The sequence below is a fragment of the Hippocampus guttulatus genome, chromosome 1 (assembly GCF_054856545.1).
Source record: "Hippocampus guttulatus isolate MCC_2025c chromosome 1, RoL_Hgut_1.0, whole genome shotgun sequence".
Lineage (NCBI taxonomy): Eukaryota > Metazoa > Chordata > Actinopteri > Syngnathiformes > Syngnathidae > Hippocampus > Hippocampus guttulatus.
In genome coordinates, this window is record NC_141261.1 from 19,558,696 (window position 1) to 19,583,663 (window position 24,968).

The 24,968-nt window shown below is 43.1% G+C and overlaps 2 protein-coding genes across 6 annotated transcripts in view; both read right to left on the reverse strand.

Annotated features, from left to right (window-relative positions):
• Positions 1 to 506: 506 nt before the first annotated feature.
• Positions 507 to 12,819, reverse strand: LOC147210834 (6-phosphofructo-2-kinase/fructose-2,6-bisphosphatase 1-like). 4 transcript variants are annotated; one of them, XM_086117104.1, is made up of 14 exons: positions 12,371 to 12,819; positions 10,352 to 10,477; positions 10,095 to 10,191; positions 9,958 to 10,024; positions 9,792 to 9,866; positions 8,894 to 8,950; positions 8,677 to 8,798; positions 6,683 to 6,890; positions 6,453 to 6,599; positions 5,909 to 6,013; positions 5,260 to 5,389; positions 5,107 to 5,169; positions 3,468 to 3,532; positions 507 to 2,256 (listed from the first exon to the last, which is right to left on the reverse strand). In XM_086117104.1, the coding sequence occupies exons 1-14, from the start codon at positions 12,606 to 12,608 to the stop codon at positions 2,197 to 2,199; spliced, it is 1,560 nt and encodes a 519-aa protein (XP_085973230.1). In that variant the 5' UTR covers positions 12,609 to 12,819; the 3' UTR covers positions 507 to 2,196. The 4 variants fall into 4 exon arrangements, with proteins under 4 accessions (XP_085973230.1, XP_085973238.1, XP_085973246.1 ...); XM_086117112.1 differs by lacking the exon at positions 12,371 to 12,819 and adding an exon at positions 11,999 to 12,130; XM_086117120.1 differs by lacking the exon at positions 12,371 to 12,819 and adding an exon at positions 10,964 to 11,956 and having other exon boundaries at positions 5,260 to 5,391; positions 5,916 to 6,042; positions 6,447 to 6,599.
• Positions 12,820 to 13,319: 500 nt separating this feature from the next.
• LOC147210835 (neural cell adhesion molecule L1.1-like) overlaps positions 13,320 to 24,968 on the reverse strand; it is a 35,399-nt gene continuing 23,750 nt past the window's right edge. The window contains exons 13-28 of one of the 2 annotated variants that reach the window (XM_086117074.1): positions 24,386 to 24,545; positions 23,588 to 23,715; positions 23,182 to 23,283; positions 22,899 to 23,114; positions 22,682 to 22,752; positions 21,859 to 22,084; positions 21,667 to 21,773; positions 21,244 to 21,511; positions 21,049 to 21,171; positions 20,143 to 20,319; positions 19,676 to 19,789; positions 19,447 to 19,596; positions 19,225 to 19,356; positions 19,076 to 19,148; positions 18,983 to 18,994; positions 13,320 to 18,358 (exon numbers count right to left, since the gene is read on the reverse strand). In XM_086117074.1, coding sequence (XP_085973200.1) covers positions 18,100 to 18,358; positions 18,983 to 18,994; positions 19,076 to 19,148; positions 19,225 to 19,356; positions 19,447 to 19,596; positions 19,676 to 19,789; positions 20,143 to 20,319; positions 21,049 to 21,171; positions 21,244 to 21,511; positions 21,667 to 21,773; positions 21,859 to 22,084; positions 22,682 to 22,752; positions 22,899 to 23,114; positions 23,182 to 23,283; positions 23,588 to 23,715; positions 24,386 to 24,545 — 2,318 coding nt within the window. In that variant the 3' untranslated portion in view covers positions 13,320 to 18,099. The remainder of the gene's footprint in view (positions 18,359 to 18,982; positions 18,995 to 19,075; positions 19,149 to 19,224; positions 19,357 to 19,446; positions 19,597 to 19,675; positions 19,790 to 20,142; positions 20,320 to 21,048; positions 21,172 to 21,243; positions 21,512 to 21,666; positions 21,774 to 21,858; positions 22,085 to 22,681; positions 22,753 to 22,898; positions 23,115 to 23,181; positions 23,284 to 23,587; positions 23,716 to 24,385; positions 24,546 to 24,968) is intronic. The other variant, XM_086117082.1, reaches the window with a different exon arrangement.

The window sequence follows — 24,968 nt, forward strand, 5'->3', positions numbered from 1 at the left end:
CCCTACAAATTTGGTATCATTGGAAAGCACTAAATGTCCCCTTTAGAGTAACAAACTGAGTTAATGCGATTGGATGCACTGGGTGGGAGATATTTAGGTTCACAAATGTCCTCTACAGAGGACAAATTTGAACTACTAGTAGTCAGGAGGATAGTACGACTAATGGTAGTAGTAATAATGACCCCCCAAAATATATATGAAATATACAATGTTAAAATCACCTATGGACACAGTCACGTACCATACACAATATTTGAAGAAACAATAACACATTAATACATAAAAGAAAGCAAACACCAATGGACATGTCAAACACAGATGTATCGCAACAAAAGGAGTCAACCTGTGGCATAATTGACAGTGAATTAAAAAGGTGTGCGGTCGAACCTCTTTTTAACATACCCCGTTTACAATGTTTCCACCCCTATAACGTTCACATTTCAAAGTATTGAAAAAAATAATCTCAAAATATTCTGTTTTGTTCATAAAGCACAAGAAGCCAAGGATGATTTTTTCTTGATTTTATTTTTCCATGACTTAGTTACATTTTGTAACACTAAACAGTACAACCCATGTCAACATTTTTGTTTGACAAATTCTTCCTCATAAGGACAAACATTTGAACAAACGACATACATCTTTATGACCAGAGAAGGGGACCGCCCCCCCCACCTGCAAAGGGGCATCATCCCAGTTGTCATTATTGCACCACACCCCCATTGTGTGTCTCCAAAGTTTAGTGTCTATGTCTAATGTCTATACTACAAAGCTATACAGTGCATAGACAATTCTATAAGAATTTGGCATTCATGTCAGGCATTGGGTGCTTTTTCCAAGGAAGTGATGCCAGCTGCAAGCATTGCGAACTGTCCACACTGTTTGGGTGTGGACTCTAATTTGAGATTCAAATAACTGTGCTAACAGTGAAAAATATTTGAACAGTTTGACGCAGACGACTCCACTTCAAGATTCCTCTCTCATTTTTTTCACACCGCGCGTCAATCACTCTGCTCGACCAGTTGGCTTAGTATTGCGTCAACTGTCCACGTTGGTTGAAAGTGCACATAACGATAAAGTAATGAAACTGCTACGTAGATGAAACAAAAATCCGAACACTGAATGACGATAACTATTATTGCAGTAATCTACCCATTGATTAGTCACATATTCCCTGAGCATCCATAAAGTAGATCATTGAATATGATTCAATGACTCGAATTTTAAATTCTGTGCATTTTGTGACATGTCCTCATGTTTCATAAATCCTATCCCGGAAACTATGTCTTCTCAATTTTAGCTACTTTACATAATCCAGCCCTCAAATTTTGTTTCAGCCAGTTGTGCCAGGAGAGGAAGAAAAAATGTCCCTTTTTTTAAACCACACCAACTCCAAAGCAATATCATGTCTGCACCAAAATGTAAGCGGACCTGCAGTGGCGGATTCCAAAACCAGCATATAAAATAAGATATCCTCTATTTGGTGAATCCACAGCACTAATTACAATGAATTACAACCCTTTACGGGCAAAATACAATAAAATCCTAATGGCCATTTAATTAATGGAGTGTCTACGGTTAAATTGGCCAATAATGGCTTTTGAAACTGTCACAGAGAGGAGAACATGTACTCCTCTGTCTCCAAATGTAGATTATTTCCACTCACTTTATTTTTTTAATAGGCACACAAGGGGTCAGAAAAGTCACGAAATACGCAGAAATAAATGATGAATGATGAAGCCCTGGCTTCATCGCAAGGACCCAGCTCTACCTTCACCAAGTTTCACCAACCACAACTCGGCTGTTAAAATAGATTGCCCTACTTTTTAGCGGTAAGTAGAGCTGCAGTGTTAGCACAGATTAGCGTGATCTGACATTATAAATGTTTGCTTCTGTTATCATGTTAACAGAAGTGCAGAATGACACAATTTCAGATAGAGGCAGATGACAAAAGTTTACTTAGTTGTGTATGCTGTCCATCCATCTCATTTGATGGGTGGGCAGCAAATGCAGAAAAAAATGATTTGTTTGCAAAAGTACATTCTCAAATGTATGTCTCTTAATGTTCAGTTGGGCCATGACTCTCCATCAAAACACCTGATAAGATTTTGATTAAAATGTAATCGCTTCCACACACAGTCTGAGGAATCAAACCTGCTACTTGGTGGGGGTTTTTGTTTTTGTTTTTTGTCTGGTGGTCTAGATGTGCGCCGGGACAGTCTCCAGCGCCTCTTCTGGTTCTCTATCCACGTCCACGTTCTGACAAAGAGAACACAGTGTGACGTCCGGCTCAAGTATGCAAGCGGAACTGAAACACGCTCACCAAATGGGCCCTACTTTTGAAGCTAACCAAGGAAATGATTCAAGACAAAATCGACATTGACCTTGTGGAAAAATTCTGATCGCTCATGATTTACTATTTCACTCATTTAAAGGCCAAAAGTAATGGACATACAAATGATGCTTCCAGGAAAACCTTGCTAGCTTAGCTGGCTATGTCTGCTAGCACCAAAGATAGTAACTCGGCCATCAAAGTGAAAGTACACATGATAGACAACACCTTTTAAGACATCGAAAATATATTTCATGCAAAAATATGTTTGACCAAAAAAAAATAAAAAATCCTGTAATACAGATGGGGCTGACAAAGTTGTGTGTGTGTGTAGAAGTCTGCATTTTCTGGGTGAATTCTAGCGAGACAGTCTAAAACGCTTAATGTGGTTGTAAAAAAGCTTCAAGTTGCTGATTGTCAGAAAACGGCAATCAATTGTCAACAAAATTCACATTCTCATCTCTACTCATGCCCTCTTCAACCTCTAAAAATATCAAAACAATCACCACAGTATTTAGGATTTAGGAAGTGAGCATCTGTGGAGAGGATTTAAAATCGGTAACAGGTCGAGATGTCCACATAGATTTTTGGTCATGACTGATTGCAGTTTTCTGACATCAAGTAACGTTAAGCTTTTCCATGGAGAGGAAAACACTTAATGTCCATAAAATCCAAAATATTGGGGCAATTGTTTTGATATTCTCAGAGATTGATGTGGTCATAGGTAGAGAGATGTGCACATGAATTTTGGTGACGATTGGTCGTTAGTTTTCTAAAATTAAGTAACTACGCTTTTTTTCGATAGTGAACATGTGTCTATGGGGAGAAAAGGGATCATTGCCTAAAAAATCCAAAATATTGTGACAATTGTTTTGATATTTTCGGAGGTTGCAGTGGGATAAGTATAGATGTGCATGTAAATTTTGATAATGATTGATAATAATGTTCTGATGATAATTGAACATTAAGCTTTTTAAGCATTTTAGACTGTCCCTTTATACAATAGCTCAACAATTACACATTGTGGAACCATAATTACAATTACGATTGCCACAAAGTAACCCTACTAACCTACTTGTCTCGTCACCTACAATGAAAAGCTGAGACTGTTTTGCATTTCACAAGTGTTTGCACTCACCTCAGGCTTATCACGGTGTGTGTTTACAGCCTCAATGTTCAAGAAGACCGACTCCACTTTACATCCTGTGCCGCAGCCACATCAGAAGCAAAACAAACAGAAATTAAAGCAGCAATTACCAATCAATGGGCCATTGGAACCCCTCTTTAATGGACAGTCCTCCAAATGATCCTCTGACACATGTAAGCAAAAAGTTTGCTCATTTACCCCTTTTTTCACAAATTGGGGCTCATTTTGATGAATTCCTCACGGAATCTGAAAAAAAACGGCTTCAAAACAAAATGGCCAACTTCCTGTTAAATTTAAGGCATACGTGTTTCAGACTTTTTTTTTTAAACATCCTGTTGTAATAGATACTGTATGTTCACTCAATTTTATGACAATCACTCAAAACTTGTGATAAGGGGAAAAAAATAAGAAAATAATTGCACTTTGGAGCATGTCGAGGCCCCCAAAATGGTGATTAATTCACACTGGTCAACAATCTTTGACTACATTTTTTAATCAGCATTGCAAGTAAACTTTTGATTATTTTTTTTTCTCAGATTCAGAATGTGCCCTGGTTTTTTCTCTTGCACATCAGATTTTCATGATAATAATGCAGTCGCAATAATATAATATGTCTTATATAGTAATATATTTGTAATATTTATGAATTACGTGTTAGGTTCAGTAGTGAGTGGAATTGTTTTCATAAACGTCATAGTTATAAATTACAATGAATGGTAAAATCCATAAATTTAAAATTTTAAAAAATAAAACTATCTTAAAAACCCAATGGGCTACAAAAAAAAGTAAAGACCACAAAAATATGTTTAAGGACACATAAAGCCATATCTGATCAACATTTTCTGCTGCCCAGTGTAATAATTAAAGCTGACAGCAACAACGAACGGGTCCTCGGAACTACTTTTTCATGGGAATCATCATAATGATCGTCAAGGTTTGATGGCATCCATGTTAAATGGCATAGCCAGTAAAGCTTTGTAATTTAGAATCCCAAATCTGTCTAAGACACCTGCTTAGCAGTGCCGCTCAAAGTAAGGCTCATTTGATTCTCTTCCCACATTCAAATCACATCTCAAAACCCACCTAGTTAAAATCGCATACTCAGTTTAAATTCATCTCTCCTTTTATTATTTATAATTTTATTTGTGGTTTTATTGTTCTTGTTTTGATTGTAAAGTGTCCTTTAGTGTTTTGAAAGGCGCCTATAAATGAAATATATTATTATTATTATTATTATTATTTGGGTGAATTTCCAAGAAGGAGTTCGTCAAATTATGAGCCCTGAATTCACCGAAAATGTCTGCATCAAACCCAAATGGCTGAATTCCTGTTCAATGACATGCATGCGCCTTTGAGACTTTTCCATATATCCAATTATGAAGGACATGAGCAGCCAGTTTCATGCCAATTGGTGAAACTGGCGTTGTGGCCTTATTTTCTCAAAATTTCCAGGGGGAGCTCAGCCTTCAAAAGGCGAGTCATTCAATGGAACGATAGTAGACAGTGATGCAAAGGGGACAAAATAGATCAAGTACTGTAAGAAATAAACAAATCAATCAGCATGACAATGGTAATCATATGAATAACATTATCAAAAATAATAACAAGAAGAGGAATATCTGTGACTGACCGTAGGCAACTGGAGTGAGTTTGAGGACCGTGTGAAGGGGACACTTGAGGTAGGGCAGTTCCACTGACAGACACAATACATATACGGTAATATTAATTATTAATAGCACAAGCGAAAGGATGATGAGTAGCATGATACATGATACGATCTCACCTGCACTTTTGTCCAGGAAGTACGCCAGCAAACATCTCATGACAGCCTGGTGGCAGATGACTAACACGTTCTCCTGCCTCTCCAGCTCCATGATGACGGGCTCCAGACGCTGGACCAGGTCCTCGTAAGACTAGTGAACACGAGGCATTACAGGTTTGTATCACAGGGCATACTTTGAGTAGGTGTGGCTTAAGGTTCACGCTCGGGGTTAGGGTAGGGGTGTCAAACTTATTTTTGTTGAAGGCCACTATATAGTTACGGCTTCCATCATTGGGCCGTTATGACGGCAAAACCAAATCAATGTTAAGTTGTCCCGTCATATTATTCCATACAATCAAAAATGTAATGGCTTTCAAGTTCTGAAAGCATAAATCAAAGTTAAAAGTTGGTTGAATTATTCAAGTTCAAGTTATTGTAAAAAGCGAACAAAAAAACCTTTGCAGAATCTCATCGTTGTTATTTATTACAAACAACAATTAAAATGCTGGGACAAATTTTAGCAAGGGTGATGGAAGTTGACATGCATGATTTGTTTTCGCGGGCCACATAAAATGATGCGGTGGGCCAGAACTGGCCCCCAGGCCTTGAGTTTGAAACAGGTGGGTTAGGACAACAGTTCATTTGTCTTTGATCAAATATCAAGATTCACCTCTCCCTTTGGATAGCGGTAGCGATACTTGTCTTGGTCTCGCAGTGCAAACTCTTCAGGATAATTCTCCTGAATTTCTTCATAGGACATCTCCTCACACACGCCCTGAAACACAACGTAACAGTGCTATAAATCTAACAAGTAGCCATTTTAGTTTCAAGTGGCTATTTTAAGGGCATTTGGGTTGAGGTGGATTCTTCCAAGAAATATTAGTCAATTGTTACCAGACTTGAGCCACACCTATTTGACAGATAGAGGGCGCTAACACTTTCATGTGGGTGGAACTCGAGGCCAAAGTTTGAAGGCTAGCCTTGACACAAAAACAACGTGTACTTCTCCTTCAGAGCTTGACTGAACGTCTTTCGTGTGATGAGGGGTTCACAGGCACCCCCTGCTGGCATAAACGGATCAATGTAATAACTCCCGTCCTAACACTGCTCTGTTGACTCAGCAACCCGTTTATAGCAGTTAAAACAATTCAAAAGTTTGCCTGTAGAGTTCATATTGATTTCAGAAAATTCCCAAACCGGCAATGCACACTCACAGCGTCAATCTCATTGAGAGCCTTCCACTGTTCGTAGGCGACGCCCAGAGCTTCAGCTGTCTGGATGGTCCTCTTCATGTGGCTGGTCCACACTTTTAGCTCACTGATGCTCTGCTTGTGCACGTAGGTTTGCAAAGCGCTGGCAAACTGGAGACGACACACGACGCAGTGTTAACGAGAGGAGCCGAAGCTACCATGCCACGGCACTGCCCCGCCACGCAGCTCCTCACCTTGGCGCCGCGAGCCGACAAGCCTGAGTCCCCTCCGATTCGGCCCACCAGGTTAAGCTCACTCTCGCCGTGGCGACACAGGTAGATGGAGCGTGGTGTGACATGGATATTCATGAGGTAGTAAACGATTCTGCTCTGGATGTGGTCCTGCACGTGGTTCACCAGGTATCTGCTGCCCACGTTGAAGATCTTGATGTAGGACAAGTTTCTGTATTTGGGGGAAGCAGGGGAAACAAATCGGGCCACATTTATATCATCAGCAAGAACGAAATCACACAGTTGGGAAGTTCCAAGAAAAATGTCTCGAAAGGCACAATAAAACTTAAGGGTCAAACATCTTGTAGATAGAAAGCATCTATGCATTGTCCATGTAGTGTATGTATAGTCTGCGGGATTCATGTCCTGTACAGATGCTCTGCAGTCTTTGGGCCTAATTTACTGTGATCCCAGACTGCAGACGTCGAATCGAGTGCTGTTCACTCACTATAACAGATTGCGCGCAGCAGGTGTAAAAGTGATGGAGATTTAAAAAGGGGTTTGCGCCTTGGGTAGCTTTGATGGGTTTTGCCATGGAAAGTTAAAGCACGGTTAAAGTTGAAGTGATGGAATTGGGAGTGAAAGTGGAAGCAAACACACTTATTGAGCACACTGAAAAAACTGCACTGAAAGTGGCCAGCATCAATTGCCAGTTTACTGAAATGACCCCATTGCTCAGAAAAGCAGCGATATAGCATGACACCCTCTTGTGATTGGCTCCAAGTCAGCTTTAAGATCATTCAGAAGCCCAAATGTGCAATGAAGAATATTCGCTATGTGACGATAAGTTGTTTCTGGTATTTCAAAAAACACAAATGTCTCTCTATCTTTGCTCATTTTACCTCCACCTTGCCACATCTGCAGTCATCATTACGCACAGTTCTGCACCGGTCGTTTGGAGGCGGTATTTAAAGATAGAAAATTAGCCTGCATAATAAGATCTGTTTCAATCGTAAATGCTTGAAGTATCCATCCATCCATCCATCCATTTTCCATCGCTTATCCGGGGTCGGGTCGCGGGGGCAGCAGCTTTAGGAGGGAAGCCCAGACTTCCCTCTCCCCAGCCTCTTCTTCGAGCTCTTCCTGGCGGATCCCGAGGCGTTCCCAGGCCAGCTGGGTGACATAGTCTCTCCAGCGTGTCCAGGAGGCATCCGAATCAGATGCCCGAGCCACCTCATCTGGCTCCTCTCGATGTGGAGGAAAAGCGGCTCTACTCTGAGCCCCTCCCGGATGACCGAGCTTCTCACCTTATCGCTAAGGGAGAGCCCGGACATCCTGCGGAGAAAACTCATTTCGGCCGCTTGTATCCGGGATCTCGTTCTTTCGCTCACGACCCATAGCTCGTGACCATAGATGAGGGTTGGAACGTAGATCGACCGGTAAATTGAGAGCTTCGCCCTTTGGCTCAGCTCCTTCTTCACCACGACAGACAGATACAACGTCCGCATCACAGCAGACGCTGCACCGATCCACCTGTCGATCTCTCGCTCCCTTCTGCCCTCTCTCGTGAACAAGACCCCAAGATACTTAAACTCCTCCACTTGGGGCAAGATCTCCTCCCCGACCCGGAGGGGGCACTCCACCCTTTTCCGACTGAGGACCATGGTTTCAGATTTGGAGGTGCTGATTTTCATCCCAACCGCTTCACACTCGGCTGCGAAATGCTCCAGTGAGAGTTGGAGAGCCCTGCTTGAAGGAGCCAACAGTACCACATCATCTGCAAAAAGCAGAGATGCAATACTGAGGCCACCAAAACGGACCCCCTCAACGCTTCGGCTGCGCCTAGAAATTCTGTCCATAAAGGTTGACTTGAAGTAGTCCGTCACTTTTGTTTACGTGTTCAATGTAGACCATGTAGTCGATGTGACTCATGGTCTATAACGCTACTGTATGTCTATATACCGCAGTTATCCGCTGCGTGGCTTATGTATGTGAGTGGAGTGAAGGAGTGACACTACCTGTCCTTGTTATCGTCCAGCGCCACATACGTTAACTTGTAACATTCAATCCTCTTCAGAAAATCAGCTACAGCCTCGTCCTTGTCACAATCAATGTAATCGGGACTGCTCAGCTTCACTTGCTAATTCAACAGGATGAAAAAAAAACAGTGGTCAGTAGGTGTGGTTTTGAATTAACCTAGTTTTGATACAGATCGCGCATGCGCACACACCCTACCTTAATATTTTCAGCAATGATCTCTGGATCATCACAGATGGATTCCACAAAGAAAACCTGAACCGACATGAGGTGATAAAAGACAAATATTATTATGAATAAAATACACAATCGATTTCTATGTTATTCTTTGTAACTAATAGGCACCAGAATACTTCTGGGTGGCAGAAAAGCGATTGCCTACCTGAAACAATGATTGCGATGTGCAAACACATATACGGTAGTCCAAGAGGATCAGATTATTATTATTATTATTATTGTTATTATTATTTTGTCTTATTTCCTTTAAAAATTTTCATTAATCCAGCGGAAATTGTGGGTAAGGACAATAAATCAGGTGGATTTTGTAAATATTGGATCACTTTTTTTTAGCTACATAAAGTTAGTGTAATTCAAGGAACACACAGATTGCTACTGCATTAGTGGCCAATAATGATCAAGTGTGAACATATTGAAAAGCGAGACACCCTCTCATTTAACTGAATGGACCGACGAGGCACGGACCGCTGGAACATTTTTACCACAATCTTTGCTATTTTATCCACAGGATATGAACTTGTAAATATGGTTACGTTTTGTTGTAAAACAATATTTGTGAACCATATGTACTGAATGGCGCACGGCTGTGTCTGGTTGTGGCTGTGTGTGTGTGTGTGTGTGTGTCACTAGCTTACTCCCGCCCTCCGTCTGATTATTGCCATGTGGAAGAATTGGATGTAGTTAGTTGGCTTGAGCTGCACATGCAGTGCGAGCGTGGAAAGCCCACCACTGATATCGTCTTCATTTTCAATCGAGATTTCATAAGCGGAGATATCAATACGATCACGATCTATTGCCCGTGCCTTGTGAAATGTCCTTCATGATGTCTCTAAGGTTTTCAGCAGCAACGAAAACAAACCTTGTAGCCGTTTTCCTTCGCAAAGCTGAGAATGAGCTCTCGGCGTTGTGGTGTTGTGTTGGTGGCATCGAAAACCTGAAATGAACAGATCATGATTTGCTGAAAAAAGTCATTTTGACTGTCATCCATGTTGTCCAGGTGGTTGGTTCATTTCAAGGGTTCTCACCACCACTTGGCCCTGCTCGCTGGTGAAGTACTCGCACACATCCTTGAGCGCAGCGATGGCGCACGCCCTGTTGGACATTGCAGTGACAGTGTGATTAAGTTGTGGCAGGAGAGGAAAAGGTTTTATGTTAATCGTACTTCCGGATTTTCATGGCCTCGGCATTGTCAGGTTTGAAGAACTCGAAGCTGTTGTAGGAGCGTGTCGCGTCACGACGGTACTGTCCCACGTTGAACACTGTTGGAGAAAGACGGCAATGCACTCATGTAACTACAAACCAATTAAAATAAATAAACAAATAACAATGTACAATGAATTCCAGTATATTACTTGTGGATCAATTTGAGTAGAGTTAAGAATTTGAGAATCTTCGCACGTTGGAGTCGTGATGCGATACCTTTGGTTGTGACGCCAATCCAGTTGAGGTACCGGGTAAGTTTCTTGGAGATGTACGTTTTGCCTCGGGCGGGCAGTCCCACCATAACTATCATGGTGGGTGAGTTGGTAAATTGCGGTACCGAGGCTGAAAAACAACAAAAATGATTTTGCCATCATCACTGCAGCAAACTGGTGAAGGCTAAATGGCAGATAAGACCGGCAAAAGTCCATTTCTTCATGGAAGAGCCGGTTCATCACAGAAAGTCGGCAAAGCGCTGTGCTGACAGTTCGTTTTGTTGTTATGAATGAATTTCAAAAGGAATATATTGAAAATATATGAGTGTTAACTTGTCAAATGTTTTAAATGTTATTTATTTATTTTTTTTTTTAAAGTATTTAGGTCAAGGGCCTCTTTATCCAAGTTTTGAATATTGTCGTTTGCTTTTTCTTTTGATTGAAAGGGAAAAACTAGATTAAAATCAGTTTTAGGGGAAAAGTTTAGTTGCTCAGTGATCACCTCTGGTGTGAATGACCGGCAGGGTGCCCTGCTCGCGCCGAGGAACGCCACATACGGCGATCTCAAATGAACATGCAAAACCATGCACACAAGCCGACAAGTTCCAGTACTCACATCCTCGACGCTTGCTTAGTCGGTTGGTAACCCACGGCACCCACGTCTTTTCCAGTCGTGTTTGAGTGAGGGGGCTCTGACTGTGGGACATGGCTGTGGCTGTTTGCGTGTGTGTTTGCAGACATTGCAGACTTTTAAAGTCTCTCATAAGAAGGGGCGGAGTCAACCAAGCACCTGTTTGGCTGATGGCAAATGACGGAGCGGTGCTGATTGGACGATGACACGATGACACAAGCCGGAAGAGCTCAGCCACAAGAGGCACACAGAGACGAACCACCATCCGCGCTCACACTCACACCAAGGGACAATTTAGAGTGTTCAAACAGCCTGCCATGCACGTTTTTGGAATGTGGGAGGAAACCCACGCAGGGATGGGGAGAACATGCAAACTCTACACAGGGAGGCCGGAGCTGGAATCGAACCTCTGCACTGTGAGGTCGACGCGATAACCACTGCAACACCGGGCCGCCCCTCATGAGGATGTTTCAAATTTATTTCGTTAATGCATTTTGTTTTTCATTTTCAATGTTTTTGTTAGTTTTCATTAACTACAATAACTTTGGTTGCTCGTAAAATTCGTTTTCGGCATGGACTCATGAGAATCTTCTGAATACCAAAAGTGATGAAGCATTATACAATTAAAAGTCCATTTACCAGTTTAGAATCATGATTGACGTGCTGAAGAAAAATGACATTGCCAAGTTGGGTGCTGGAATTTCACACTTTTGGGGTTGCTACCGTTTTTTTTTTGTTGTTTTTTTTTATGAAGGGAAAACCCTCAAAATGAGGATTTCGCATATGTCGTAAGAGTTCCTTTGAACATGGATGTTGATCTAACCTAATGCATCAGATTACACGGATTCAAACCTCAGTCATGTTCAACCATTTGACCCTTGCGGTTGCCCACATTCAATACGACAAATCCCTGACACATGACGTCATGCACAACGAGTGGACTTCCTGAGACGTCACCTCAGGTTCAGGTGTGTGTCTATGTGCGCGTGCGTGTGTGTGTGTGTTTAGATGGACGCTCACCTGTGCTCGTGCAGCGCACGCGGCGCAGAGGAGTAAGGTTTTTCTTATTTCTCACGGGTTCCATGAGTGACTACAACCGGGGTCCAAGTGGGCGCGTGCTTGCCTCGCCACGGCCACGCAGCCCCTCACAATCCACGCCCCTGAAACCCAGCCCCCACCACTCACCCCCGGGCGGTCCCCACGGAGATGCCGTGCACGCGCGGCATTCCACGCGTAACCTTTCCGTGAGCAATGATGTCAGCCAGTGACGCCACTACACTGCGCACGCGCACTCCAGACAGAGGAAAGGCCAATTGGCGATGGGCCACGTGTTTCCTGTTGCGCAACCGAGCGGCGAAGGATGACGTGTCCGCGTGTGCGTGAGTGCCTCACCATATGGACGTTGAAAGCGGAGCCTTTTCCCCACTGGCGCGCCCCCACCGTCTTGCGTCATCTCGGTGGGCTTCATCCTCTCCCAAATGTGACTCCCCGACGGAGCTTGTGAGCGTACGCAGTGCGCTGGGGTTAATTCGGACCACCTTTTGTCCTGGCAGGCTGCGTCGTCGACGAAGGAGCCGGGGATGGTTTCGCTTTTTCTCCTCGACTTTTGAGTCTTCGCGTGCGCGAGCATTCAAGCAAACAAACAAATAAATAAGCAATTTGCATTCTCAGCTAGACGTCACATTTTTAAAGCGACATGACCCAATTTGCCCCTTGTAATCTTCACACCAATTAAACGTAACAACTATGGGTACGCCTGTAATGCCATAGGAATTGAATTATTTAAGTCCTCATTACGCTGTAAAAGTCAAAGTTCAACGAATAACGGCTTCAAATTCAGCATTACACTTGAAAAAGATATCTTTCGTTTCTCAAGACTCAACTCAAGAGGACTACATATTTTCTTTAAAAATATGCCTTTTATCAAAAAAAAAAATTGGACTTTATTCCGATGTTGATATGCCTTTTTCCTGTATTCTTGCAGGGATGTGTTTATGTTTGTGTTAACACCTTGACGGTCACCAAGTTATTCACTTGTGATTTATCTCGCAGCAAATTACACAACATTATTATAGTAATACTTAGAACTAACCAATAACACTCATCTCTGATTAAAATGTTTAGTCAGCATTTGTTAACCAATGTTTTCTTGGCTGCTGTTCTTGTTACACCGCAGACACTACCAGTCAAGCAGTCAAACGTTTGGACACAGTTTTTCATTCCATATCACAAGAACGTTTTTTCAAAACTTTGCTTTGACTGGTAGTCTACATAGCAGAAAAATGAATCAAAGGCACATTTCTAGTCACACGAATGGACACACAGAGATGGCAAGTCGTGATGATTATGCTAGTTGATGTTTATTAGTTGACGGACAGGGGTTAGTTAGCTAGTTTGAGCACAGCGCACAATTCAACAAGCAGCTACAACATCAGCACACTTCATTCGTGCAGGACAGCCCTGCCCTTTCATCTTCATCATCATCACCATTTTCATCGTCATTATCATTATCAAGTATTGAGAGCGACGCCATGCGACCGTTCCGCCATTTTCTCATCTGCTGTATTGTTAGTAGTTGTTATTTACCTCAATCTGGGGATTTTTCTCCATATTTTCTATTGTTTCTCATGTTCATATATTGTATATGTATTCCTATTAGGCATATAAAAGAAGACAGACATACTGTGTCAGAGCAGATGACCAACAGAGAGATGTTCGAGTGATTTGAGAAATGCACGAATGGTTGTTGCTCACTCTTTAGTGACATAGCTGACAAGTGGACTGCCAAATGATGATTAAAGCAGAGCCACTTCCACAAGAGCACATATCTACATTCATTTTTTTCCAGTCAAGCAGGCCTGTCAACTCACTTGTTTAGATGAATGTAAAAATTATCATTTGTATGTAACCGTCAGCACATTCTCTGATAATCTTTTGTAATCTTGCATGTCAAGCAAAAAGAATGGCACCCAGATATTCAGGCAAGCTGTTTTGTTTGAAATATCCTGCTTCACCAATTAAAGCCGGTGGTTTCCAGAGTTTGACACGTGACATATTCTGTAACCATTTTTACATGATCAAAAATTGACCTACTGCTTAAAATTACGTAGTTTAAAAAAAAATTGGCTTATTGTCATTATAAATGCTTGTATATAATGATACTCTTTCTGAAGTCACCATGGATCTAAAAATCACTCCAGTTTTTTTCCACTTCCATCGATCTTTGTGATATCAAGAAATGATTCCCCCAAATTATTTCAAAACTTCACCCATCATTGACCTATATGCTGCACAAGTCAATTGAAATTATTTTTTTAAATCGTTTCGAGACGGGGAGTAAACATCAATGACCATCTAATGTGGTTCACTCCAGCTATTCTTTTGTCCTGCCTTTTTTTTTCTTTTTTCATGACTTTGTAGCAGAAACCTGAAGGTTTTGCGCGAACAGACTATTTCGAATTGTTCATAATGCCTTGGCATTATGCCGCCAGGTTTGCACCAAACAAACTTTTTGGACAAAAACTTTAACCATGGTTTTGCAAAATATGTTCTTGCGTGTGTTTGGGATATTTTGTTTGGGCGTAATAACATCAAGGTTGAACTTATCCCCCCTTTTTTTTCAATGCAGTTGTCCAGGTTATAGGTCAGATTAATGGTGGAAAATGTTTTGAGATTGTTTTTTTGGTGTCATTTTTTTCCTCATAAAAACCTGACATTTAGAACTGGTTCACTGCCACTGATCACTACAGAAGTCAAAAGGTCCATGATTTTAACCTGGGTTGTCCGTGAATAAGTTAAGCAGGGGTGTGTTGTCTACCGATTATCAGATAAATGCAGTTGTAAGTGAGATCAAATCATGAGCACTATTTAGTGCGCAACTTCTGCCACAGTTGGTGGATTTCCAAAAGCTTGATTGTTGTTGTCGTTCAGAAACTTGTCAATATTGTCCAGGGTTTTTCTTGCGTACAAAATTGTGAGGCGGCCGCCTCCAGCCAGATCGATTGATATCGCTCAACAGTATAAAATTCCATCTGAGCTGATTGAGCGATTGACGTCCCTCTGCGGCAGCGACGTATTTTAACTGAAGTGGCAGCGTTGCGCCACTGCAGGCGCTACATCAAAAGCTGTGCACAGGAAAGACGACAGGCAACTACAGAAGAAGGAACAAATCGAATCGTGTGTTTTCCCCCCGCTTGTCAGTCCTATCGGCGTCCTGATTTCCCCAGCGGATTTCACAAACAGGTAAATATTTCCTGTTTTTTACATCAAGGCATGTCGTGTTTATTAAAATAAAAGTTACCATCTTGTCAAAGTAACATTTAAGATTTTTAGCGTTGTTATATGGCAGGAAAAATCAGCCACTCGTGAAGTTGTTAGCCGAGTCCAGTACAGAGAAATTAACGCAACGGGCAGTTAAAATGTAATAATTTATGGTGGTGACAACATGTGGAAATTTGATCTGAAACACTGGTGATGATAGAGAGGGGCGGAATGCAGGACGGACGGGACGAGTCGGCGAGACGTGGCAACATAAATCCGTTTCCACTTAGGAGCATAACAACGCAAAGTCAATGTGTATGTGATTGAAACACCAATTTTTCTCATTCCATATCGTCAAAGAAACCCCACACACAAGCTAGTGGCTTTGACAAGCAGTGGCTAAATGAATTTACCTGGCCCAGGTACTGAGTAAGACATGCACTGTTATTTATGCCAAAAGCACTGCGCCCTAACACAACAAGCAATTGCTGCCTCCCGTCAGACAACCATACAGGCTGGACACATTAAAATGACACGAGGTGACGACCATTCACACAACAGCAGAAGAGAAGTATTTTAAAGATGGTCGTATCTAAGAACACACAACTAATAAAGTCATAAAAACTAAAATAATGAGGTTTTGACATTTAGTTTAAGACTTTTTGGGGGGAGGACACTGCAGCGAGCTAATGCAGCACAGGTGGGCATGGACAACAGAAATTTTGAAGGCTGCTTCAAAATAATCGATGGTTCTCAAGCAAAAGTGGCCCCATCACACAAGCTACGAGTCCATCATTCTGCAATGCAAGTTTTAAAGAATGTATGCTTTAACATGATAGTAGTTATATTCTTATTGGAACTCTAACCTTAAAGTATGTTTCCTATAAAAGAAAGCAAGTCTGTTGAATTTACAGAACACGTGCATGTCATGGTGCATGGTCAGGATGGTAACACCTCTGCCTTAATGAGAGCCAGGAAAAACCCTCTCGTCACTTGTCTTGGAAATATTACTGTCATTGTCTCATTTTTGGTCTTTTCTTGTGACTCATATAAATGTGCGTTGGTCCACTACGAGGCAACAAAACAAGCATCATAAATGTCCCCATATTCAAGAGAGCCTCTTCCTTATCATCATCACCATTCGCTTTGTGGCTAAAAGTGCTAAAAACAAACAAACAAACAAACAAAATAATTGAAAGTGGGAAAGAAGTGCTACAACTATGATCTGCAGTAAATGTGTCTCATCTACAAAAGTGGCACAAGGAAAGCTCTGTGCTGCGGTCACACACTGAATGAACATCGGTATGAGCGGTTTCAGCAATCCAAAATATCAGCCAGGCAAATCCAACCGTAAACCTTGAACACTAACCCTAATCCTAACCTCAAACCATAACCTTGATCTTCACTCCTAAACTCATCACAAATGACCAAATGGCTCCATGTCAAATGTTAACTTAGCATCCAGTGTTAAATCGACAGCAAAGTTATATGATACAAGATCATTATATCAAAGAGCAAATAAAAAGAAGGAAAAAAGCGATGACAAAAAGGACAATCTTAAAGCGGTATTTACATTCAGAGAGCAATAATCAATGGACGAGCCTCCATGTGAGGTTTGCTACACAGGACCCATGCTGTTTCCTGGGCCACCAATCATGTGTGTGTGGGGGGGGGGCAGTCAGGGTAGAGTGATAAGAGGAGGCTCGGTGGGACTCTCCTAAGGCAGAGTTTCTCCTCTCAATGCAAAACAACATTCAGACGTTTCTGCCTGGTTGGATGGATAATGATGATAGAGTGCACAACTGGAAAAGCAACGTGCAGCGCAGAGACACGTAATGGACACACAAAGACACATGCACACCAAGTGTTTCAAAATGGCTGCTTTCAAGCACACACAAATGTCACGTTTTGGTCACGTGACTCCAACGTCGCCCACCATTGCCCACCTTGTTTGAAGGAAAAGAAAACGTAAACATCTCGTTGGAATTAGTGTCAAGCTGGAACTGTATCTTCAATGGGACAGGTTAATGTGACTTTTTAATGTTTTGTATACAAAAAGTTGTGACTCGGGAGTACCGGTCCACCCAACAAATTTGAAATTAAACAATCACCTATTTCTATTAATCTCAACAGATGAGCTAGCATAGCTAATATTTTATACAAGTGCAAAAATTAAAAAAAATTGAGCACTGCTAATGTAAAAGGTAAAAAAACTGCAGCCAGTGGGATGATTTAAAAAATATATAATAATGATAACACTTATTGTAATCAATGCTATGAACTGATTTCTGCAATGATTCAGAGGGTTCAACGAATCTGCGGTTGTCATATTTCTGAATGGAATAGGATGACTTCCACCACACACATCCATGGAGCTGCCTGCACGTTGATTAAATTCAGCCAAATTGCATTACATCCTCTGCGCCAATACTTTGACGCGGTTCCAGCAGACGGATAGTTCAGGTGACTTTGTACCACCAAATTGTCAGGTGTGCCGGGGGCCTATCCAATGACACCCAAAGTACGCTGTAACACCCAGCATGGCGCAGAGAAATGTAGCAAATTCCGAAACAAGCGCATCGAGGCTTGACATGAAAATCAGAATACACTAGTTTTGCGCTTGAGCACAGCTGTGCTGTCTACGAATGCACAGCGCAAAGAGCCACTTTTTTTTGGGGGGGGTGGGGGGGGGATAAATGTTGACCAGAGAAAAAAGTACCACAGAAAGCATTAAGTGTGTGTGTGTGTGTGTTTGTGTGTGAGTGTAAACGTGGCATTGAAAAGGCGAAAACTGGTGTAAACATCCTCTCTGCATAAATGTGTGGAATGTATTCAGACAGTGGGTGTGTGTGAGTGTGTGTTTAGCTGGGTTGGTTGAGGATGCTCGACATGGACGGTGCAATGGGAGGAGGCGGAGCCGTGTTGTCCGGGGAGGCGGGGCCGGAGCTGTCATGACCGGCAGGGGCTGGAGCGCGTCCGCTGTATTGGCCGATGAAGGAGCCGTCCTCATTGAATTGGATGTCCACGCTGTCGCCATACTCAGCCAGAGAGTCATCGCTGCCTAGCTTACTGTCGCCACAAAGCGACGGCTGGCTTTCTGAACGCTTCTCGTCTGTGTCGCTGGGAGAAGATGGGAGGGAAACTCCATGAAATGTGGAACTTGCATGCATCATCAAGATGTCATTTATCATCTCTCCGTCTATACCTAACCACAAGGCAGTTAAACATAAAGCCAGGCCGATTTGTTGCAGAACAGCAGGCTGTGGTTTGGTTTCAGGGAGCTGCATTCAAGAGACAATACTACCAGAAGAAATCTGGGTTTATTGCTATCCATAATTGTCACGCTTTAAGCTCGCTCTGTATTATATGTAATGACAGGCTCAAGAATGAAGCAATGAAGCCTTCAAAACATGCCAAAAAAGACACTGACAGTGTGGCTTTTGCACCATTCTCTTTGTGAAATGGGATTTGCCGTAATGATGGGGACCAAAACAAATTTATGTCTTGCACATCGACGAAAACAGCATGTGAACAGCCACACTGTCGTGAGTGATTCACAAGTTTAACGAATGCACGTACTGTAGGTGATAAACATCACCATGCAAGGAGTTAACGGTGCTACATAGTGTCTTGAGGAGTCCCCCAAGGCGCTAGAGTCAAACTCCGACAATTTATCTTCCCAGCCATACATTGGACCACATCATTTCCTCCATGGGCTGCACAGTCATGCATCAAGTTCCTCACCTCTCCAAAGATCTGGTTGCGAAGCGTTTACAGGGGTGAAAAGTGAGAGTGAATTAGAGAGGAAAATCATCACTTTGCACTCAGACGACCCACCTGTACTCTCCGAAGGTTTCGTCCTTCATAGGCCGCGCCTCTGAGTCGACCACTTTGTCTTCCTTATCCTTCACTGAATTGGGCGACAACAGTCATGATAACACCTCATTGGGCAACATGGAAGCGAGCAATTCAATGTGCGCTCTCACCTGCGTATTTGCCACCTTTCCTGCGCTTGACCAGACACAGGATGATCAGGATCAAGATAAGCAGCACGATGGCACTGATGAGCCCTATCAGCCAGCCCTGAGTGGCAAAGCCACCGCTAACCTCCGATGGCCCTGACCGGCAAACAGTGCCGTGAGCATGTTAGCATTTTAACATGCTAGCATTTTCATGCAGACATTGTTGATAAAGGACAACTTGGATACCTGGTCCTAAGGTCCAACTTGCAGATTCCCACTGAGTATAGTTCCCATGCATAACAACAAGGTGGTATTCAGTTCCCGGCTGAAGACCTGTCAGCGAGTAGAAGCCTTGCGACGTGTTCACTATTTCCGACTCTTCCCACAGCCCCCCAGCTGCCACACAGAATTTTGTAGGCATGATCCAAAAAGGAATTCTTACTTATGATGATTATTTTGCCATTTTCTCACTGACCACTCTTTTTAAGGAAATCAATATGGAAGCCATGGTTCCTCTCTCGTTCTCCAGGCACCCAGCTCAGGTTGAATGACGTATTGTCAGGCATGACGGTGATGTTTGTTGGAGGAACTGCATGGAGAAAAGAGGAAATCGAGTGGAAATGAGCTACTCCAGGCTGCAATCCCAACAAGAAAACAGCACTTGCATGAAGTCAAGTTCGAGGAAGTAACGAGAGAGGACAGAGAACCGCAAAACTCATCCCAAAGAGTAGATTCTGCATGCCAAGTCCCGTTCGTTATAGTTGGACATAACTTTGAACTGAATGAGATGAATTCCAGTCAGACCATCCACGTCCTTCTATGATGTCTGAAAGTGCCTGAGCCGGCTCATTATTGTTGGAAATAACTTTTGTGCACAGGGACTCAAGCCTTACCACCACTAGTTTTCTTACAGAAAATTTGAATCAATGTTGTGCATTGTACCTCCGTCAAAAAGGGTCGCATTCCTCCTGGTGATGGGCTGCCCATCCCCGGCGGCGGTGCGAGCGATCACCTGGAAGGTGTAGTAGCTGCGGGGATCCAGAGAATCCAGCATAAGGTGGGTCACGTTGGGATCGCTGATGATTTCCATCTGCACTGGACTGTCTCGGCTCTTCACCTCTATGTGCACACCCAACACAGCATGATCAGTCCCATGCCAAACCATGGTTGATAGTTACATGCAGTGGATCCCAGTCCATTCATAGTTCACCACTGACATATTCACCTTTTCGTTATGCTTCCTGTCCAAAATCGGTAATAGCTCTCCGGTGAACAAGTCACTGATTCATTACTACCGGGGTATTTTTGTGCAGTTTCTGTCACACCAAATGATGATAGATGACACCAAAATGCGCTGATTCTTTGATGCCATAGCAGGGGAGTAGCTAGTGTTAGCCAACAGCTGATAGGAGGGGGATTTGAGCGCATACAGCAGTATGATGGACGATATCAGTAAAAGTCTGATAGGAAGTCGGGAATCCCTCTGGAGTCGGACGCCAGATAGTAAACTTCTCAAGATGTTGAAAAGAAAGGTCCTGATCACTCCTGTCTGTGGTATCAGCTGGTAACTGCTCAACGTCAACTCAGACAAGTAGATAAAAACTTGTTTGTCAAACATGTGATCAAAAAATAAGGGTCATCTATCAATAAGTATCATTTTGGGGGTGGGAGCTAGTTTACCTGCAGATTTTTGCTGTGGTGCCTAACCCATGCAAATAGGGAATCAACATCGTATGTTTCTAAAATTTTATAACCACAAATTTGGTAGAATTCCAAAGGTTGCTGGTTGGGTTGCACAGACAAACATGAAACACAAAGATGACCCAGTCAACTTCCCGGAATTAATACCTTGTTGGTATTGCACCATGTATCCCAGGAGAATTCCATTCGTTTGGAGTGGTGGGGTCCAGTAGAGAAGCATTGAGTTCTCAGTGGGGCTCTCAAAGAGCAGCGATGCTGGAGGGCCAGGCACTGAATGAAGACCACAACATTTCAATGTCTGATCTCTGAACAAATAAAGTTGGGCTCCTCCACAAATCCCACCTCCTTCTGGGGTGCTGAAGTGGACTGCCGGGGAAGCGGGGCTCTCTCCTTTACTGTTACAAGCAGTAACGGAAACGGTGTAGCGGGAGAAGAGATGCAGACCCGTCACTTCCGCAGTGGTTTTCCTGCCTTCGACCTCCACCACCTTGTCATCTTCCTTCGCTCGCTCCAATATTCCGGCATCCTCTTTTCCTTCCAACAGGTGGCGCACTTCCCCAGGGGACCGCCGGGTTCGTCCCATCTTTGGACCCAGTCTCTTGATGTAGATCTGCATCAGATGGGAGCCAGATGTCTTGTTCTTGTCAGTGATGAGCCACTGAAGGCCAAGGTACTAAATGAACAGCCGACTATGGCTTCTTTTTGATTCATGTGGAAGTCCACATGTCTTTGACTCAACCTTGAACATGAAGTGACATGTCGTACCTTGTAGCCCAGAAGAAGACCACGGACATTCTGGGCTTCGTTCCACCTCACGAGGACTGTGCGGTTCATCACCCGAACTGCCACGTCACTGGGAAACTCCTTGGGAACTGACATAAGGAATTCAGGCTCATCAGGCTAAATGTGTTAAACAGTTAAAAGAAGAATAAAAGTCCGTTTTGTTTTTTTAAATACCATCTTCGCCTGAGTGTCCGATCTGGGCCTCTGGAGCAGGACCTTCTCCCAGTGCATTGACGGCTTGGACTTTGATCTCAAAAGGCACATACGTCCCTGTGTTGTTAACTGAGAAGGGCGGAGACTTGGCATAACCGTGGTTCCAGCGCTCAGTCTTGCCTCCTGCCTTCCTCCATAACACCTTGTACTGGAAGTCCTGACCGTTATGTGATCGCCTGGGCATCTCCTGAAAGCAAGTGCAAGATTCAGAAGAGATATTTTGGTCTCGGTTATTTGTTGTGTTAAAAGTCATTGACCAAACATCTGTTGCAAAGGTTCTGGAAGAACACACTCTTGTGAAATTACAGGTGGCTGCTAAATCAGATCAACGGTTCAAAAAAAGTCAGCAAAAGCCCCATTATTTCATACAAAGATGATTGGAATCTTTTTTTCCTCTTTGATCTGCTTGGAAAACACGAGTTGCTTGTTAGCATCCGTTATCTGAATCGCTTTATCCTCACGAGGTTGGCAGGATCAATATTCACATTCGCAAAATCCCAACATGTAGGGTCAACACAGAGGACGGATTTTCACCTGAAAACGGGTATCAGACAATTACGTAGGCAACTGAAGCATAATAAATTGAGGGAAAACTGGGTGAGCGATTGGATTAGGAAGACAAGAGTTGGGGCAGCTAAGTGATTTACTGGTTAACATGTCTGCCTCACAGTCGAGCGGTTCAGGGAGCAATCTTTGCTGTTGTGGCGTTTGAATGTTCCTGTCAACAAAAGCGTTTGCAATGATTTAGGTGCATAGAGATAATTGTAGACTTTGTTGTACTTACGTCCCATGTAATAGCCAGTGTTCCAGAATCGGAGGATTCACTGCGAACACCAGTGGGGTTGTTGTGCGGTACTGAATACATGAAAACACATGTAGCACATGAATGACTGGTGCTATATATTTAGATATGTTTAAAGCTCACGAAGACTTTTGCACTGTACTGCATGTTTTCGATCAAGCCGTCTAGGTCTCAATGCATCAACATTGGCGGCTCCTACCTGCTGGGGGTGTGTTGTGGAGAGGGGTGGGCTGGCTGGGCTCACTGGGGCCAAGCTGGTTGACGGCAACGACGCGGAAAGCGTAAGTGCAGAAAGGGTGGAGGCTGAGCTGCAGGTGGTTGAAGTCGGCGGGCACCCGTTTGAGTGCCTCCCACCTCCAGGTGTCGCCGTCGTGTCTTCGCGAATGCTGCTCCTCCTTTGCTTCCACAATGAACTCTGCTCACATGATGAGCAGGGCGGGTCACAGGACTTGAATGGACATTTGAAGGTGTGTGCATTTTACCTGTGATGGGACTGTTGTGCGAGCGACCTGGGATCCAGCTAATAGTCAAAGTGTCGTCTTTCACGTCAGACAGGGTCACATCCAAAGGAGGGTCTGGAGGAGCTGAAGGTCCAACATGAAATACCGTGAGCCTCTTTTTTGTTTGATGATCAAACACACAAAAAGAAACTACATTTTCCCAATTTTAGGGCTGCATACAGCAGGGTAAGATGCCCAGTTGGGCGAGCCGCCCACTTGTCCTTAATCCCCAACCTGACCACTAGATAGAGCCAATTTAATCTCAGGTGTTTCCCTGGACCAGAGCTGCCTGGTTAAACTTTGTTCAGCATTGAAATAATTGTAATGTTTTTAAAACATTGAAACGGGTAATTTGAGCAGGAATAAATAGATTCGGAAGTATACTCACCCACGACTGTGATGGAGCCAATGGCCGTCACCTGGTCAAGTTCCGTGATCACCTCGCAGGAATACGCCGCGTTGTCTTTTGATTGGACATTGGTTACCTTCAATGTGCCATTTGCAAATATAGTGTACCTTCAAACACCAACACACACACACACGCACGGTGTTATTGCAATTATCATACAGAGTAAAACGTTTAATTAAACAAGTATTTTGTGCATATAATGTATCTGTAATGCCTTACATACATATGCCATTAAGAAATCCGGGAACAAAAAAAGTTCCAAAGGCGATTGATATTTGAGTTGACAACTTGGTGATAATTATCCTTTTTTTCTGTTTGTTTAAAAAAAATCATCAACATCAACATCAGCAGGCCCAAACAGAGCAACATAACAAAAAACTCTCTAAGTCAAAGGCGTGTCGCTCCAATAAAGTGAACAAACGTCGTGCAAATTGGCTCAGCCACAATGTCCGCCCAGGCAGTTGTGGAAGAAACGCGGGCGACAAAAGCTCCATATACTCAGTCACTGCTTGGTATCATGCCACACTCTGACATCACTCTACTCTGGGATGGGGAGGGGGAGGGAAGGTGCTTAAGGTGTGGAATTAAATGTCTGTGTGTGTGTGGATATGACATCCCCCTCAGTTTTTGTTTAAAAAAAACCAACAATTTCAACTATGTCAACTCAAAGTGGGGTGCTTCAAATGTTCAGTGACACTAAGACATGGTTGGTGTTAGCACGCTAGCGCAAGAAGTGTACAGTTGGTCCATCAGGATTAAAGGCAGATTTGTCATTACTTGTCATCCGGTGATGATTCCTGCAGTTTTTGTCCGTCTTTCCTCCAGATGATTTGGTAACGCGGCAGTCGGGGATCTTTGCGAAAATAGCAGTCCAGCAAGGCCTTCTCGCCTCGGAGCGTACGCACGTCCTGCGGGCCGGTCACAATCCTTGTCTTATCTGACAAGAAACGAGGACACCACAAAAAACTGTGATAATGTGTCAAACAAAAGGTCATTTCGTTTTTAATAACGTTATTGAGCCTAAAGTGCTATGAGAATAAGAAAGGAAGAGGAGAAACTGGGAACTTGTCTCCAAAGTGTAGGAATCCTTGATTTCAGCCCTCAGGGATCAGAGATTCCCTGCTGCCAAAGCGGCAATGCAGCCTCAAGTAGCAACAGCTAACCCCTGACTAAAGAGCTTGAGTTGGCAAACTGTCCTTGACAAGGGAAGTTGAGTCAAAAACGCTCGTTACGATTGTATGTTCTGGATAGCCCGAATAGCCCAAACACAGTATTGTGATTAATATTGCGTTTGTGTCATATGAATTATGCATCAAAGTCCACCCGTTTTAAATCCGTCTCAGGAAGCGGCTATTTTGGC

Bases quoted from the DNA above. Each gene is read 5' to 3' on its own strand.
- LOC147210834 (XM_086117120.1), bottom strand. From the start codon at position 11,243: ATGGTGGTTCGTCTCTGTGTGCCTCTTGTGGCTGAGCTCTTCCGGCTT. The intron at 10,478-10,963 runs GTGAGTACTGGA...GTTGTTTTTCAG, and splicing joins ACTAAGCAAGCGTCGAGGAT to CCTCGGTACCGCAATTTACC. The intron at 8,951-9,791 runs GTTTGTTTTCGT...ATGTCGGTTCAG, and splicing joins CGAAGGAAAACGGCTACAAG to GTTTTCTTTGTGGAATCCAT.